Below are 18625 nucleotides of genomic sequence, written 5' to 3'. Positions count from 1 at the left end.
CAACATCTCCTGTGATCTAAAAAATCCAGGAGATAGGCCTCATTTCAGAATGGAAGGAAGAGTTCCGCCGCACAGGGAGACAGTGTGGTAGGCAGGGTGTTCTCCCCAACACGCCCATGCCTCCCGATCCTTGGAGCCTGTGACTGTCATTTTATATTTCAAAGGGGATTTTGCAGTTGTGATTAAGGTTACCGACCTCAAGATAAGGAGATGATTCTGGAATGACCAGGTACATCTAGTCTCATCACAGGATTCTTTCAAAGCAGAGAACGTTCTTTGCTGGAGGCACGGAGATGAGGTTTTAGGGAAAGTCAATGTGAAGATGTGAGTGCTGGCTGACCCGTGAGCTGGACCCAGGTGAGGGAAGCTCTTCAGTCCCTTCCCTGTCCTTGGAATGTGGATTTTGGTTGCCCTTGCCCAGAAGCTGCCCCCAGGACAGCCTTGAGACAGGGATGTGGGGCAGGGACCATCAGGGACGGAACCCTGCTAAGGCCGATCTGAGAACCGTGAGGAGCAGGTGGGCAGAGATCCACCATCTAGCGGGCCCCCAAGACAAGCCTCCTATATAGTTCCCTGTGCTTGTTCAACCCATCTGGAGCTACCTCTTTCCTCCGTCCCTCCCTGTCCACCGCATCTGGGCACCGGCTTCAGATCACACCCAGGTGCTCCCAGGAGGAGGAGAACCAACAAGAGGCAGCAAAGGAGGCCAGAAAGAGTTGAACCACGAAAAGGGAGGGACCTGCCATTGCTGCTTTGCAGATGGAGGGGACCGTGAGCGCAGGAATGTGAGGGCCTTCCAGAAGCTGAGAACGCAAGGAAAGGGGACCTCAGGCTACAGCCACACGGAGCCAAATTCTGCCAGCAGCCTGACTGCGTCATGGTGCCGATTCTCCCCCAGAGCCTCTAGGGAGGGACCCGGATCGGCTGCCATCTTGATGTGGCCTGTGGGACCCAGAGCGGAGAAACCAGACGGACCCACCTCGACTTCTGACCTGCGGCATGTGAGGCAACAGGTTCATTCCGTGATGCAAAATTCGCAGTGCATTTCTATGGCAACAGCAGAAATGAAGCTGGTCTGTCCAAGTCTGCTAGAAGTGAGGTGTAATTACAATATTTTCACATACAACGTGAACACCGTACTTCTTTTAAAAATCAGGTTTGGGGGGCGCCTGGGTGGCTCAGTGGGTTAAAGCCTCTGCCTTCAGCTCAGGTCACGATCCCAGGGTCCTGGGATCAAGCCCTATATCCGGCTCCCAGCAGGAAGCCTGCTTCTCCATCTCCCACTCTCCTTGCTTGTGTTCCCTCTCACACTCTCTCTGTCAAATAAATTTTAAAAATAAAATAAATAAAAAATAAAAATTATTTTAAAAAATCTTTAAAAATCAGGTTTAAGGGCATCTGGGGAGCTCAGTCGGTTAAATAAGTGTCTGCCTTTGGCCTTTGGCTCAGTTCATGATCTCAGGGTCCTGGGATCAAGTCCTACATTGAGCTCCCTGTTCAGTGGGGAGTCTGCTTCTCCTTCTTCCTCTGCCCCTCACCTCTGCTCATGTTCTCTTTCTGTCTCTCCAATAAATAACATCTTAAAAAAAAAAAAAAATCAGGGCACCTGGGTGGCTCAGTGGGTTAAGCCTCTGCCTTCAGCTCAGAGTCCTGGCATCAAGTCCCCACATCAGGCTCTCTGCTCTCTGCTTAGTGGGGAGCCTGCTTCCCCCTCTCTTCTCTGACTGCCTTTCTGCCTACTTGTGATCTCTCTCTATATAAATCAAATAAATAAATAAAATCTTTTTTTAAAAAAATCAGGTGTAAGATGTGCCTGGCTTATAGGACAAGGGAGTGTAGTTACATTCCAAAGAGTCAGATTGGGTCTCTTTACGTGCTGGGATTAAAAGCAATATTCATTTTTTCATTTAATCAAATTAAAAAAAGTTTCTACAATTAACATGGGTTACTGGTGTAATTAAAAAAAAAAAGAAAAGAAAAAGAAAAATGCATGCAAAATGTTCCTCCTTGGAGAGGTTCCTAAGTCAGGATGGACTGGAGTCAAGAGGACTTGGTGTAGGATTCCCTGGAAGCTGGAAGCGGTTCAGGGTCCTCCCTCATTCCCTGGATCACCAGCATTGTTACAACAGTTGAGCCGGCTAATTAGACCAGGAAGGGGGCCTGGCCTTGGGTGGGGAGGGAGGGGTGGAGGTTACCCAGAAAAGGGGAGGCAGAAAAGACAGCATTATCTACTTTGGGAAGGCAGGAAAGGGGCCGATCCCCAACCTAGCTAGGACCGATTCTTAGGGGCAGTGCAGGTTCGGGTGGACAGCCGGGGCTGCTTCCGAGCCCCCCACCCCGCAGGCCGGGAGGGGGCGGGCAGCGGGGGCTCCAGCCGCTCCGGGCCTGTCCGAGCCCCTGGCCCCATCCAACCCCGTAGTCCGCGACCTGTGTAGGCCTCCCTTCCGGCAGGCCAGACGCAACACCATCGGTCTTCGGCCTGGATCCCCGCCCTGGGCCCCACCCGCGTGGGGGTGCCCAACCTGGTCCCTGGCAGGCCCGCGGGGCGGAGACCCGGGCTGCCTCGCAGCGCGCCGGTGGTTCCCACCGCCAATCCCGTGTGCGCGGGGCGGACACACGGCCGGAGCCTCCGGCCGTGGATTGGTCAGCTCGAGATCCCGGCCGAGGATTGGTCCGCGCGGGCTCCCTGCCGTGGATTGGTCGCCCCGGCGGGGTGGGGCGGGGCCCCGTGAGGCCCCGCGGCACCACCTGCCAGGCAGGCAGTGGGGAGGGGTCCCGGGAGCCGGGCCGGAAGCTACTGGCAGCTCCCTGGGTCTGACTTCCGGGGCGTGCGGCTCGCTGGGACCTCTCTCTGCCCGGCGTTGTGTGTTCTGCGTCGGCAGCTGGGCACGTTCGCGCCGCCATGAGCGTGGGCTTCATCGGCGCCGGCCAGCTGGCCTGTGCCCTGGCGCGGGGCTTCACGGCCGCAGGTGGGCGTGCGGGGGCGTGCGGGGGCGTGCGGGCCGCAGCAGGGTCCGGGGACGCCCTCCGCCCCGCGAGCTTGAACTGCTGAGTGTCTGGTGGGCGGGACTGGGCTCGTGGAGCAGCGGGGGCCGCGAGCCCGGTGTGGGTCCGCCCTGCCCTCCCGGGGACAGCGTGGGAGCCGGGGGGCCGCGGTGCCCGGCTGACGAGCCTTGTCTTCCTCAGGCATCCTGTCGGCTCACAAGATCATAGCCAGCTCTCCGGAAATGGACCTGCCCACGGTGTCCTCGCTCAGGGTAGGGCGGCTCAGGGGCGTGGGGAGCAAGATGGGGGCCCCGAAGTGAGCCGAACCGTGCTGGTCGCCGGCCCGCGCCGAATTCCACCCAGGAGCATCCCTGCCCTCCGGGCCGACCTTCCTGGGCACTCCCATCTCACCTGTTTACAGCCAGGGGAACTTACCGGTGGAGGGGTGCTCGGCTGCCCAGGACTGGGGGGGATGGGAAACAGCCACGTCCCGCTTGCCTTAGGGAAGTTTGTGCCTGCCCAGCACCTAGCTCACTTGTCCAGTAGCAACTGGGGAAGACTTCGTGCCACGGTGGCACATAGAGGGCGTAGGTGCAGATCCTGGAGGGACAGGGCAGGGAATTCCAGGCTGCCCCTGGCAGAGTGCATCTGCTCCTGGGTGGAGGGTGGCCTGGGCCAAGGCTGCCAGGCTCTGTGAGCTGGGCAGTCTCCTCCTGCAGAAGATGGGCGTGAACCTGACCCGAAGCAACAAGGAGACCGTGAGGCACAGTGACGTCCTGTTCCTCGCTGTGAAGCCGCACATTATCCCCTTCATCCTGGATGAGATCGGGGCGGACGTCCAGGCCAGGCACATCGTGGTGTCCTGTGCTGCTGGAGTCACCATCAGCTCTGTGGAAAAGGTGCCCATCTCAGCCCTGGTGCCCCTGTGAGGTGGTGCTTGTTTGGGAGGCTGGGAGGCGCGGGTGGATGGCAAGCCCTGGTGACTCACTTGGGTCTTCTCCTCATCCCAGAAGCTGATGGCCTTCCAGCCGGCCCCCAAGGTGATTCGCTGCATGACCAACACACCAGTGGTGGTGCGGGAGGGTGCCACAGTGTACGCCACAGGCACCCACGCTCTGGTGGAGGATGGGCAGCTCCTGGAACAGCTCATGAGCAGCGTGGGCTTCTGCACGGAGGTGGAAGAGGACCTGATTGACGCCGTCACGGGGCTCAGTGGCAGTGGGCCTGCCTATGTGAGACCCTGCGGGGACCTAGGGCAGTGGGATGGGCTGGCAGGCAGATTGGGGCTGTGGGTGTTGCCCGTGCTGGGGCAAAGCTAGCTGATGGAGGAGGCCAGCCTCTGGAGCTAATTCTGGTTGTCGGGGAGAGCAGACTGCAGGGAGCGGCCCTGAGTGTCTGCTGCCCCAGGACTCAGTGAGTGTCTCCACAGGCATTCATGGCTCTGGACGCATTGGCTGATGGTGGGGTGAAGATGGGCCTGCCTCGGCGCCTGGCGGTGCGCCTGGGGGCCCAGGCCTTGCTGGTCAGTATACTCATCCTGCGTGTTCCAGACTGGGGTGTGGGATGGGGAAGGTCCCTGAGCTGGATAGTGGCTGGGGAAGGGCCGGGGGTTGTGGAGAAGCCTGTCCTAAGGTGCCCAAGCTGTTTTCTCTCATCCTTCCTGCTTCCCGCAGGGGGCCGCCAAGATGCTGCTGGACTCAGAGCAGCACCCAGGTCAGCTCAAGGACAACGTCTGCTCACCCGGGGGGGCCACCATCCATGCCCTGCACTTCCTAGAGAGTGGCGGCTTCCGCTCCCTGCTCATCAACGCCGTGGAGGCCTCCTGCATCCGCACACGGTGAGTTGTTCCCCCTCTGTGTCCCCAGGCTGGGCCCCATCCCATGGAGCCTGCCATCTCTGGTCCCTTGGCAGTGTTGGACTCTGTCCATAAGCAGGGATTATTGGATTCTGTCTCGCTGACAGTTTAGCAGGCCTTTCTACGTTTAACACTCACCACAGTTCCTGTGGGGGACGGGGAGCTTGCATTTACAGAAGAGGAGGTTATGGTCTAGAGAGGATTTCCAGGCTGCTGGTGGAGTGGCGGCGCGGCTGCACGAGCGTGTGACTCCAGACCCGCCAACTGTTCCGTCCATACTGTGTGTCCTTGTGATCACCGATAGCATGTGGAGCTACACATGTGTGGTCACCCGCACATAGCTCAGGGGGCGCGTTTAATTTGAGGTTCTAATTTTGGGTGGTGTCCAGTCCTTGAGACTTGGGGGTTACATGCACGGGGAAGCCGTGTGGAGCTCTGGCTTGTCCTTCAACCCCTGGGGGGCTTTGTTGGCAGAGAGCTGCAGTCCATGGCTGACCAAGAGAAGGTCTCCCCTGCGGCCCTCAAGAAGACCCTCCTGGACAGAGTGAAGCTGGAATCCCCCACAGTGTCCACGCTGACCCATTCCAGCCCAGGGAAGCTGCTCACAAAAAGCCCGGCCCCCGGGGGCAAGAAGGAGTGAGGTGGCCTCTGCCCTCCTTCCTGGAACCAGAGCCCAGAGGAGGACCGTGCAGTGGGAGGGCAGGTCCGGCAGTTTTCAGGTCCTTGTGGTAAAATCTCCTTAAATCTGTTCAGACCCGGCTGCACTAGTTTCCCGTCTTGTCCACGTCAGAAGATGCTCCTGGGGTGGGTGACAGTGGCGGCCGGAGGCAGGCCTGTGCACCTGTTGCCGGAGAGAGAGAGGCTGCGACTCCAGTCAGAGCCCCACTGGCTGCAAGGTCTGGAGACCTTCAGCTGGGGTCCTCCATCCCGAGCTCGAGCCAGGGTCCGCTTGACGCCGGGCCAGGGTGGAGAGAGGTACGAAACGTGACAAGGGCTTTTCTCTCTGAATTATAAATGCAAAAGAAGCAGGCAACTTAGAATTGTTACACTTAATCAGAAAAGCACGAAATTAGACCATGCTTCTGTTTAACTCTTACTTCCCTAGGTGTCCTGTTGGAAAAGTGTTACTCAGCACTGTTAAGTTTAGCTGCTTCAATAAAAGTTTTATTTTTTATTATCCTACTTTTTTTTTTTTAAGTAAGCTCTGTTCCCAGTGTGGGGCTTCAACCCACAACCCTGAGATCAAGAGTCCCTTGAGCTTCACCTTACTCTACCCAATTCTTCAATCCTTAGATTTCCTAAAAAGGGTGTGCAGAGCCTGCCATGTGACGGGGGCTTTACAATAGCCATGCATGGGGCTGAACTTGTCACTGTGGCCCCATAGGGACAAGCCTTGCCCACAGGCTCCCAGGTCTGGAGTCGGGGAGCCCAGGCTGCCGCTGCCGCTGGTAGGGCAAGGATAAGCACCACTTGCTTGAGGGGTCTGCCATGTTCTAGATGGTCTGTTGAGCCATTCCATAAGGTCTTGCTGCAAACCCACTTGAACCTTCTGATGGAGGGGGAACTCCTATATATACGGGGTGAAATCTAGAGGCCAGATTCGGTAACTTCTCCAAGGTTCCCAAGCTGAAAGTGGCAGTAACTAGCGCTCTTGTGATGAGCACAGGACGATGTCTGGAAGTGCTTAGTGACCATATTGTATGCCTGAAACTAATGCCATCTGTTAACTGGCTGGAATTAAGATCTAAAAAAAATAAATCCACTAGCAAATTGTGGGGAAAAAAGTAGCCAAGACTCAGATTTAAACCCAGAGATGAGGCTGATGGCAATGCCACAGGCAGCGAGTTCCTGGGGGCAAGCGGGAGGCACCCTGGCCCGCGTAGGGGGGCCTGTCGGCTCTGTCCCGCTATGTGCACAGTATATCCGACTTTGGCCCCACTTGTGAGCAGCAGCTCAGTGTGCTAAACTGCTTGGCCCCTCCAGGCCTCAGCATCTTCGATCAAGTGAGAGGAGGAGTGCTCAGAGGGCAGTCTGTCTGGATCCAAAGCCTGGCAGGTGCATGGCCAACAACAAAGCTGGTGGCTTCCTTCTCTGTGTTTGTGCAGCTGTCTTATCCTCTTGGCTTGCCCATCTTCTCACCGGGGGCGGGGGAGGGGAGGTCCTGGGGCTGGGCCCTGGGCTGCAGGTTGTCAGAGCCAGGGGCTGGGGACTTCCTGTAAGATTAAGGGGGCCCCCCCAAGTATCAGGCCCTGGCCAGGTAGAGAGCCTGTGGCCTGAGCCTCCTGGAGGACACCCGATTGCTGGCTGCAACCCTTTCAGAACCGAGAGCTGGCATTCAAGGCCAGTGCAGCCTCTCCATTAAGTACGTGCAGAACACTCCCTCTGCCAAGTGCCTGTGAGGCCTGGGAGCCCTCTGGTCAGCAAGACTCTCCTTGCTCAGAGCTGCACAGAGGCCGAGGACAGACGTGGACACAGGACCTGTAGAGAATAGGGCAGAGAGGGCTGAGGAAGGGAGGGTGTAACCAGCGCCCTGCCCCGTGCCCACATCCCCCGCCCACCAGGACTCTTGGAGCACTGGGCCTAGATTGAGCCTCAATCCCCACATCACAGCTGGCTTCTTTTGGGACCCCCAGAACTGCCTTAGCTGCTACCCCGATGTTGCTGTCCAATAAAATGGGGCATGAACCTTGGCCCCAACGGTTACCAATAGTTACCCTTGGAAGTGGAGCTGAGCTGGTTCTCTCCACTGATTTTCTTTCTTTCTTTCACTTTAGATCATTGCTGGCAATATTCAGGCCCCCCCTCCATAGTGAAAGGATTAAAGAATGGGGGCACCTGGGGGGGGGCTCAGTCGGTTAAGTATCCAACTCGTGGTTGCAGCGTAGGTCATGATCTCAGGGTTGGGAGATCCAGCCCCATGCTGGGCATGGAGCCTGCATGAGATTCTCTCTCACTCTTCCTCTTCCTCTGCACCCCCCAAATAAATCTTAAAAAAAAAAAAAAGATTAAAAAATGCGCTATTCCCTGCTTCCCCTGGCAGGCCCTGTGTGTGTGACTGTTACTAGGCAGCGTGCTCCCTGGCTTTCAGAGGGACTCTGGAGACCCTGACTGTGCTTCCTTCACTGGTCCAGCGGGTATAGACAGGCCTCTCTGCTGTCTAATCAAATCACTTCAAAGCCTTGACCTGTTCTCCCCTTTTACCAACAAACTTGAACATAGACAGCAATGTGTATTGTGAGTCTGCAGGATCAGGAGCATTGAGAAAACAGAACGCCCTTCTTTTCAAGGTCTGAGCCAGTGAGGAGGGCACACTACCTTTATGAAAGACAGGGGACTATGACATTGGATGAAGAAGCTCCAGAAGGGTGCACAAGACAACAATGAGAGAGGTACTCGGGGCGGGGATGGCAGGAAGGCAGGGACAGAACAAAGATATTTCATTAGAAATGTTTTCCCACTGCTCTGACTTAGGAATCACTCATCATCAAATATATTTTGCAAACTTTTTTAAGGGGGCTGCCAGGCTGCCTGGGCCGTGTGGTGCCCTAGCAGGACGCATTGCCCCGGGTGGCCCACCAGGGCTGGGGTGTGTCCTGTGCGCCCTGCTCTGGCCATGGGAGCAGCTCCCTCTGCCAAAGTGGACAGATAGGTCCTCTGTCTCTTATCTCCACTTACACCCACCTTCTGTGCTGCTAGCCTCCAGAATGGGCTAATCATCTGTCTTTCTGTTTGTCTTACCCCAGCAGCTGGGGTGCCGCCTGGGGACAGGGGAAGGCTGGGGCTGTAGACCACACCCGTGGTCCTGGGGCTTCACACTCAGGAAATGCCGTGAAATAAATGCAGGCAGGCACGGATGAATGAATGAATGCATGACAGCTCTTCTGCTTATGTGGAGGGCTGGGCTCTTTCTTGCCACAGCTCAGGAGGCCTTTGGTTTGTTGGGGGTAGAGGCCCTGTGCACCTGCTAGCCTGTCTTTGGACCTGGTATTTCACTGTTCGTAGGTTCCCACGTGCTTGGGTTTGAATGCCGGGCTCGTGCTCAGCTGACTGGGGTGTGCGGAACACTTAGTGAATTTCTGTTGGGGCCACTCTGTCTGGTGGCTTCTCCTATGGAGGGGGTGCCTCCCTTTTGGCATCAGAGCCTTTCCTATAGCGTGGGGCTCCTTCAGGTAGGAGGGAAGCACGTCAGGAACATCTAGATAAAGAGGGATTGGGATGGAAACCGACTTCAAAGCAGTTCAAAGCAGTTCTCAACTTGGGCGCCTGGGCTGCTCTGTTGGTTAAACATCCAACTCTTGGTTTCAGCTCGTATTGTGATCTGAGGGTTGTGAGATCGAACCCTGGGTGGGGTTCCGTGCTCAGTGTTGATCCTGCTGGAGATTCTCTCTCCCTCTGCTACCCCCCCCAACTCGTGCTCTCTAAATCAATCAATCAATCTTAAAAAAAAAAAATAGGATTGGGGTGGAAATCAATTTCAAAGCAGTTTCCCATTTTAGGAGGGATTACATGTATAAATGTCTTCTCCCCCTTGAGCACCGCTGACCAGAAATGCACTTGGTGGACTGGAGAGAGGTGTGGTTGGATGTCAGAGACTTTCCCAAGCATTGGGGTGCTTCAAGGGTGGGTGCCCTGGAAAACCTGAGAAATCGGCCTCTGGCGTGACAAAGTCGTCTTCAGTGGGTGTGTGTGGGCCTCTCGCTTGTGGGTCCCCCCTGAGTTCTAAGATATGTACATTTTCCACTGGATTTTCACATGTAGGATCTTGTCGGTGGAATCATGGCAAACATTGTTTCCTTTCTGCCATCTTAGTAAAATTTGGCTATGCAGATGGCGAAGACCTGGGTTCCGGTGCTCACTGGTCAAGTGACCTCAGGCAAGTCACTAGTCTGTTTCGATTTCAATTGATTATTATGTCCTTAAAACAGAAAAACAGCACTAATTGCCCATCCTTCTCTGGGGTGGTGACCACAGTAGGTGAGGCACAGCCTGCCAGGCCTTCAGCACTCTGCATGACGCGGTCTCCACTGTTTCCGCAGCCCCCGGCGCTCTCTGCCGAGACTCCTTGTCTACAGCTTCTCCTCCGCAACCTAAACCTTGCACACGCCTGAAGTGACTACATGCCGGGCCCAGGATTCCGTCTGCAAGACCCATGATCTCCTTTCCTCTTTAACAATCATGATGGGCTGCGGGCACCTGCGGGGCTCAGTCAGTGAGGCCTCTGCCTTCGGCTCAGGTTATGATCTCAGGGTCCTGGGGTGGAGGCCCGCGTCGGGCTCTGTGCTCAGTGCAGAGGCGGCTTGGGATTCTCTCTCCCTCTCTCTCTGCCCCTCTAACCCATGCACTCTTTCCCTCTCTCTCTAAAATGAATAAATCTTTAAAATATGTAAGTTATTCAATTCATTTAAACTGAAGAAAAAGTTCACCCATTTCTTCCACCGCACATCCCCACCTCTGACAACCACCAATCTAGTCTCTGTGTCTATGATCTCGCTTGTTGCTCACAGATAAGAGAAATCATCCAATATTTGCCTATGTCTGACTTAACTTCACTTAGGATAACACCCTTGAAGTCCACCCACGATGGCAAGATTTCCTTCTTTTTTAGCTGAGTAGTGTTCCATTATATTTATCACACATCTTCTTTATCCATTCGTCTGTCGATGAGTGGAGTCTTGTTTCGGAGTCTCGGCTACTGTAAATAACGCTGCAGTGAACATGGGCGTGCACATACCGTTCTGAGTGAGGCGTTTTGTTTTCTTTAGATAAATACCCAGCAGGGGCTGGATAACAAGGTAGCTCTGTTTTCCATTTCTCGGGGAACCGCCATCCTATTTTCCAGAGTGGCCACACCCGCTTGCATGCCCACCAACCGTGCACGAGGGCTCCCCTTTCTCCACATCCTTGCCTACCCCTGTTGTCTTGTCTTTTTGAGTCTAGCCATTCTGACAGGTGCGAGGCAACATCTCACTGTGGTTTTGATTTGCGTTTCCCCGGTGATGAGTGACGCGGAGCCTGTTTTCATGCACCTGGTGGCCATCTGTATGTCTTCTTTGGGAAAATGTCTGTTCACACCTTCTGCCCATTTTCTAACCAAACGGTTTTTTGCTATTGTTGTTGTTGAGTTGTGTGAGTTTATGTATTTTGGATATGACCTCCCCCTTATCAGATATATGATTGGCGGATATTTCCCCCCACTTGGTAGGTCGCTTTCACTCCGTGGATGGTATCCCATGCCGTGCAGAAGCTCTTTAGCTTGGCGTAGTCCAGCTTGTTGATTTTGGCTGTTGTTGCTTTGGCTTTTAGTATCCAATTCAAAAAAATCATCACTAAGACCAACGCCTGGAAGTTCACCATCTATGTTTTTTTTCTTCTGGGAGTTTTATGGTTTCAGGTCTTGCCTTCACGTCTTTTATCCATTTTGAGTTAGCTTCTGTCTATGGTGTTAGAAAGTGGTCCAGGGTCATTCTGTTGCATGTGGCTGTCCAGTTTTTCTACAATTTATTGAAGAGACTCTTTTCTCCATCATATATTCTTACCCAGCCTTGGTTGTGAATTAATTGGCCATGTGTCTGTGGCTTTATTTTGGGCTCTCTGTTCGGGTCCTGTCATCAGTGTGTCTGTTCTTATGCTAACACCATGCTGTGTTCCCCTGACTCTGTGGTATAGTTTATAGTCTGACAATATCCAGCTTTGCTTGTCTTTCCCAAGATGGCTTTGGCACTTCAGGGTCTTTGTGCTTCCACACAAAATTTTAGGTCTGTTCTGCTTCTGTGAAAAATGCCACTGGGTTTTCGATAGGGATAGCCTTGAACCTGTAGATTGGTTTGGGTAGTATGAACCTACCTGCCTTTGGGATTACAAGAAATGAACAAGAAATGAGTATTTGTCTACTTCTGTTTCCAGCCCCATTGCCTGAATGTCCCCAGAAGGCTCCCTTTGCTGTACATGGATGTTTGGGTCTCTGCTGAGCCCAGCCCTCTCCCCCATCCCCCTGACCTCTGCTGGGGATGCCTTCTTCCCTGCTTGGCTCCTCTGCCCCCAGCTCCTTCCCCCAAGCCAGCCCTTCATTGGTCCTTGGTTCCCTGGATCTGCACTCTCCCTTATTTTCCCTTGAGCACAATGCTTTGCTCTTCAGTAATGCTTTGGAACTGACAAGGTGCTGTCATCCATCACATCCCACTGGAGTCTCTCCAGGGTCCTGGAGTGCGACTGGGGAGGGCGTGGGCACCCCCATCGCACACATGAAGAACCTAAGGCACTCATCTAAGGCAGCTGGGGCCAAAATCCCAGCCTTCCGATTCCAAGTCCTCCCCTCTTCCCTCATTGTCTCACAGGTGGGTGCTCAGGGACAGCAGGTGGCCCTGCTTAAATGCCTCTGACAAAGGGGCAGCTTCCAGCCTGGGTCCCCCACTGCCCAGCTGTGCCACCAGAGGGCACCAGGCACCAACCGCTGAGACCCCAGCCTGCATCCCCCCCTACACCACCCCCCACCCCCACCCCACCCCTATGGGCACTGGGAGAAGCCCCAGCAGGGACAGGAGATCCGGCCCAGTGCCCAGCCCCAGCTGTGGTATGTGATTTCATGTATTCCCATGACAAAGCAGCTTAGTGACTTTTCGGGGGAAGTGCTCGAATCTTCCTCCTCCATGCAGCCTCTTGCCCCTGCCCCTCAGCGTCCCTGTCCCCAGTGGGAAGGCAGGTGACCTCCCAGCTGCCCCCACCCTGGTTGCATCTCTGAGTAGCCCTGTGTCCAGGCTTGTCAGGGGTCATCCAGCTCAGGAAGAGGCCTGGAGAGTCATATCCCTCAATGACCTCAGGGGGCTTGCTTACCCTCTAGGAACCTCCCAGGGTCAGGCTGTGGTTGGGAGCCGAAGCGGGGGGGGGGGGTGCCCGTCCACGGCCCCTGTTCCCCCGGCACAACCAGCTCTGGACCTGCTTCTCAAACCAAGTGATTGCCTGCCTCGTTTTTGTTGTTGTTTTAAAGATTTTATTTATTTATTTGACAGAGATCACAAGTAGGCAGAGAGGCAGTTAGAGGATGGTGGGAAGCAGGCTCTGCACTGAGCAGAGAGCCCGATGTAGGGCTCAATCCCAGGACCCCGGGATCATGACCTGAGCCGAAGGCAGAGGCTTTAACCCACTGAGCCACCCAGGCGCCCTGTTGTTGTTTTTAATGTAATCTCTACACCCAACATGGGACTCGAACTCACACCCCTGGAATCAAGAGTCCCATGCTTCACCGACTGAGCCAGCCACACATCCCAAACACCTGCCTTTTAAAATTCAGGGCAATAGAGCTTAAACTGGTGTTGCTGAGTTCTGTTTCCAATCTTACTCCCCTCAAGATGCTCTTCTGTCCAGACCCCAGACCTTCCCCCATCTGGACATACCCCCACCCGGGTTTTGCTCACTTCATTTCCTCCCCTGGAAAGGCCTTCTCCCTGCCCTTTCCCCTCTCTGAATGTGGCAAGTCCTCATCTCCCACCCAAACCTCAGAACTAGAGGTTCCGACCCTCAGGTGGAAGGGGGGCCCCTGCCTGGCACCGCCCTGGGAGCCCCACAGATTTGACTGAGTCAGGCTGACTGTGGCCCGCAGCCAACATGAGCCCTTGGGGAGATACAGAGGAAAGGAGGTGAAGACCTGAGATTACCAGTTGATATGTATTTATTTTGGCTCATTTGGGGGCACACGAAATACAGAGCATTCACTCACCAAGCCCCCTGATGTGATGGTGTCAGTATCCTGAGATGTCCAGGGCAGCCCTGGGGAACGGAGACCAGCTGAAGAGCAGCCCCAGAGACCACGCGGGGGGCAGGGGACAGGCAGGGCAGAGCCAGAAGCTGGCCTTGCTGCCACCACGCCCTCCCTGGGTGGCGGGAGAGGAAGTGGGGGAGGGACAGCTGTAAGCAGCATCTGCTTCAGTGGACTCAGTCTGCACCGCTGTGTACCAGGCCAGAGCAGCAGCTATAACCAGACCCATCTCTTCCTCCCCTAAGGGGCTTCTTGACCTGGTGGGGAGGAGTGATAGAGAAGAGCCCATCCTACAGGGTGGATGGGCTGTGCAGAGGTGGGAAAGAGTGCTGGGGCAGACGGGGGGCTCCAGGGAATGTCTGGGCAAGGAGTGACCAGATCGGTCTTGAAAGATAAGGGGAGGGGCACCTGGGGGCTCAGTGGGTGAAGCGTTTGCCTTGGGCTCAGGTCATGCATGATCTCAGGGTTGTGGGATCAACCTGCCCCGCAGGAAGTCTGCTTCTCCCTTCCCCTTTGCTGCTCTCCCTGCTTGTGCTCTCTCTCTCTCAAATAAATAAGCAAAATCTTTAATAAATAAATAATCTTATTTTTTAAAAAAAGAAACTCTGTAAGCCTTGCGACTCGCAGGCATCCAGGTAAGATGTGGGAGAGGTGGCTGAGGATAGCTGCGAGTCTCAAGGCTTCAGGTCCCCTCCCCGACCCCATACTCCCTGTTGTAACTGATGGTTTAAAATTGAATTTGTTTAATTAATGTGCAGATAACCTGCCCACTCCCGCCCCAGCACACACAGGCTTCACCCCATGTACTCAGTAAAGCACTCTGGTTTGGGGGGGTGCTTGGAGGGCGTGGTCAGGCTGGTGAACTGGCGGCAGATCCGTGGATGGGGCAGGGGCTGAGGGGCGGAGGGGGAAGCAGGCCGAGGCTTCCAGCTCAGGGACCCCTTCACTGAGCTCCCAGATACCGTAAAGCACCGAGTACCGGTCAAGTCCAGGGCCAGGCCCTGCACCCAACCTGCCCAGGTCCTCCCAGGCAACCGCGTCCTGTGGGTTTTTACTAAAGAGGAGAACGAGGCCCACAGTGTGCCCGGGGCTGCGGCCAGCGGACGCCGAGCTAGACTGTGTGGACCCGGCCCTGCCGAGGGGAACCCCACCCCCGGGGAGCAGGCAGGGACAGAGCCTGGCCGGGTGTGGAGATGCAATCTGTCACCGTCACTGGAACCGGGATTGGGGTAGGGCGGGGTGGGGGCAGGTAAGGGTGGTTAGGGCTGGTGCGCATGCTTATTGGCCCGCGCGGCTCTGCTCTGCGTTCTCGCTACCTTGGCTGGGTGTGGAAGATCTAGTGCCACGCCCCCCACCCCTCCTCCCGCCCCAACACAGATCTGGAGGCTGGGAGTCGGAGATGCAGGGACCGGCTGGTCTGGTGTCCAGAGGCCTCGCACCCGCTGTGCTCCCGGGTTGCCCTGTCTGCAATCTGACCTCCTCTCCTTACAGCCGTTCTATTAGGGACACCGACAGCCCCTCATTGTACCTCACTTACCTCTTCACAGGCCGTATCTCCAAGGACAGTCACATTCTGGGGCGCCGAGGGTTAGAGCGTGGGAACCCGGGGGGACACAATACAGCCCTTCACAAGCTGGGGGACTTGGAGATTTCAGGGCTGGGGCAGAGAAAGACCAGAGGACAACACGAAGGGCCGTCCTGGCGGGGGGCAACGGGACCTGGGAGGACATCGGTGGACCAGAAGCCCCTAGGCTGGCAAGTAAGCAGGCCCCAGGTGAGCTGGGTGCATGCGGCTGAGCTCCCGATCCCAGAACTTGGAGGCGTGGACAGCCACTCGGGAGGTAAGGACACAGATGCAGTGGCCACCTCCATCGGGAAAGTCACCTGTCAGACCCGCTCCAGACAACAGCGCGGCCGTGGAGGGCACCTCTGGTTGTTGCTGGTCTGGGCTGTGATGTCTCCAGCTCCGCTCCTGGTCTTCCCCGGGCTGCCCATTCTGGAATCTACCGGAATCTGCTCCCCTCTGGACACCATGGGAACAGGCCAGGCCTTGTTATCCTGGGGCCCTCAGGGGGACCCAGCACGAGGACCCGGCCTTCCTGCTAACACCCAGACAAAAACATTTCCTGGGATCCCCGTGGGCCTGCTCGTGTCCCTCAGGGCTTAGTGCTGAACTTGGTCGACTTGTGGGCAGAGAAGGGATTGCACTCTCACACACTCACACACACACACACACACCCCAGAGCACGCTTCTGTTTTACTCGGTTGCCGCTAACACCAAGCTAACACATCCCCTGGAAATCTCCAACTGTAGAAACGGACTCCTCCAAACGAAGTAGGGACACGTCCTAGATGATTCCTTGGTCTAGAATCAGAGTTGCTGGAAGGACGTGAAGACTGTGCCGGTCAAATCCCTCATTGTCCAGAGAGGTTCCTGGGCTGCACGCTGGGCCTGCCTGTGCCCTGGGCAGGCTCCCTTGGCTGGTGTGCAGGCTGACATCGGGCCAACTGCTGTCTGAAGGCACTGGGGGTGCTCCCTCCTGGGCTGGGCAGCCCGGTGCTTTGATCTGAGGTGGGGCCTCTGACCTCCCCCTCAGCCTCCATCCCCTCCCCCTCCCCCCCCCCCCCGCAGGTTGCTGAAGCCCCCTGCGGGAAATGAGAGGCTGGTTCCAGAGCCCTGGGGACCCTTCCTTCCCTCACTTTCTGTGTCACTCCATTCTTAATTGCAGAGCCGAGCAGCAGAGCCTCCCAGGCTGAGCCAGAAATAGTCAGCTTTGTAATTGGATTTTTGTTCTCCTGAAGGAAAGCCCCCTGAGCCTGCAGGGGTGCGTGCAGGGGCCCGCAGGGCTCACTGGGGCCTGGAGTTGGCGACGTGGAGGGAGTGGGGTCCTATGACCCAGAGGTTTGACTCCAACCTGTCCCCTCCCTCAGCAAGTAAGGTGACCTCAGCAGGCCTCAGTTTCCCCATGGGAACGAGGCAGAGCAAGCTTCCTCTTGGAGCTTTCCCTGCACGACTGATCAGGAAAGCTCAGGCAGCACTTAACCCTCACGTGGGCGCCCTTGCAGTCTCTCGGGACTCTCCCATCTCTGGGCTCTCCACTTTCACTGTAATGATGAAGGCGTTCTCTGTACCCCTCGACTCTCCCCTCCCCCGCTTGGAGCCCCAGCCAGTGGCTCATTGCTGTGGGGTGGGCTGGGGTGGGAGCTGGGGATCTCCTAAGCTTCTCTGACAGTTCTCCCGTGTCCCATGGAGATGCCCTGGGGGTGCAAGGGCCCTGAGAGTGCCAGGGGGTGGGGGTGGGCAGAGCCTCTCCTGGGCCTGGGGACCAACACTGAAATGAAGAGCTATTTTCCTGAGAAGGAAATGGAGTGGGGCTCAGCTTCCCAGTAAGGTCCTCCTGCAGATGCAGAGTCAGCCCCAGAGCCCAGAACTGACTGGGGTCACTGTGTGGACCAGGAGCCCTGCTTCTTGCTGGAAGGGGGTCCTGGACAAGTGCAGACACTTACCATCCACACCAGGGCTTGCTTCCTGCAGGGGCCTGGTGTTCCGAGGGCTCTGTGGCAGGGGGCCCACAGTTGGGGAGCCGCTAACACTTCCTGGTCATGGGGAGGCTGTGCTGTCCTGTCCTTGGCGGGAACCTGCAGCATCTCATGCGGACAAACCAGGGAGAAGCTCATCCTTCCCCTCTTCTCCCTCCCAGTGCTTTGGAGCTAGAAGGAAACTCCAGTTTATCTCCCTTGTTTCCCAAAGGCATTGAGATCCCGAGACGCTTGTAAAGTTTGCACAGAGCTAAATCTCCCGTTTCAATTCATTAATTCATTTATTCATTCAACAAATAGATAAAGTATCCATGAGAGCTGGTCCTCGTTCTTGCACAGGGACACAGCCACTGACTGGCTGGACAGTCACTAAGCTGGTATAATCTACATCCTAATGGGGAGGTAGTCCACAAACAATGAAACAAATAGATAAAGAAGATAGTTTTAGATAGGACTAAGCAGCAAGAGAAAGATAAACCTGAATAATTAGATCTCGATGGACCTGGGGCGGGTTGGGGTGGGGTGGGGGGGTGGGGGGTTGGGGTGGGGGTGGGCAGGAAGGGACGCAGGGATTTTATAAATGGGCAAGAGGACTTGACATTTGATGTTTGATGTGATGTCTGATTAACAAGAATTAGTGAACCCTGCGAAGGTCAGGTCCCCTTGCAGGCAGAGGGTCCAGCTAGTGCAAAGGCCCTGGGGTGGAACCAGTGCGGCAGGTTTGGGGACCATAAGAAGAGCCATGTGGCAGGCTGTCAGGGAGCACGTAAGGAGCCCCAGGATCAGAGGCAGGAGGGTGACCCTGGCCCAGGTCAGCCTGGGCTTTCAGGTAAGATATTCAAGTTTTATGCAAAGTGTAGTAGGAAGTTATTGGAGGTTTTTGTGTTTTATTTTATTTTTATTTGTATTTGTGTTTTGTTTTATTTTGTTTTTTTGTTTTTCAAGAATAGACTATTTTATTTGGAGCAGTTTGGGTTCACAGTAAAATTGAGCAGAGAGTATAGGGCATCCCCATATACCCCCCTCCCTTACACACACACACACACACACACACCCATCAACAACCCCACTGTGGTGTGCACTTGTCACAGTGCCTGAGACTGCACAGACACATCATTGTCACCCAAAGTCCATCGTTTCCACTCTCTGGGTTTGGACAAATGTGGAATGACAGGTATCCACCACTAAAACATCATACAGAGTATTTTCACTGTCCTAAAAATCCTCTATGCTCCCTCCTTCATTCCCCCACCCACCCACCCACCACTGGCAACCTCTGGTCTTTTTTTATAATCCCCATAGTCTTGCCTTTTCCAGAATGTCATGGGATCGAAATGTGGCCTTTTCAGTTCGACTTCTTTCACTTAGTAATATGCATCTGAGATTTTTCCATGTCTTTTCATGACTCGAGGGCTCATTTTTGTTTAGTGCTGGTTAATCTTCCATTGTGTGGATGGACCACAGGTTTGTTTGGTTTTAATCCATTTACCTAG

General features: G+C 55.3%; 1 protein-coding gene across 1 annotated transcript; it reads left to right on the top strand.

The window, feature by feature from the left end:
- The first annotated feature begins 2715 nt into the window (after window positions 1-2715).
- PYCR2 (pyrroline-5-carboxylate reductase 2) lies at window positions 2716-6017 on the top strand. The gene is made up of 7 exons (XM_080824431.1): window positions 2716-2969; window positions 3187-3257; window positions 3705-3884; window positions 3996-4217; window positions 4415-4507; window positions 4659-4822; window positions 5315-6017. The coding sequence occupies exons 1-7, from the start codon at window positions 2903-2905 to the stop codon at window positions 5478-5480; spliced, it is 963 nt and encodes a 320-aa protein (XP_080680557.1). The 5' UTR covers window positions 2716-2902; the 3' UTR covers window positions 5481-6017.
- Window positions 6018-18625: the final 12608 nt, after the last annotated feature.

This window comes from Martes martes (genome assembly GCF_963455335.1).
Source record: "Martes martes genome assembly, chromosome: 15".
In the NCBI taxonomy this organism is placed as follows: Eukaryota; Metazoa; Chordata; class Mammalia; order Carnivora; family Mustelidae; genus Martes; species Martes martes.
This window is presented reverse-complemented; position numbering and strand designations above follow the sequence as displayed.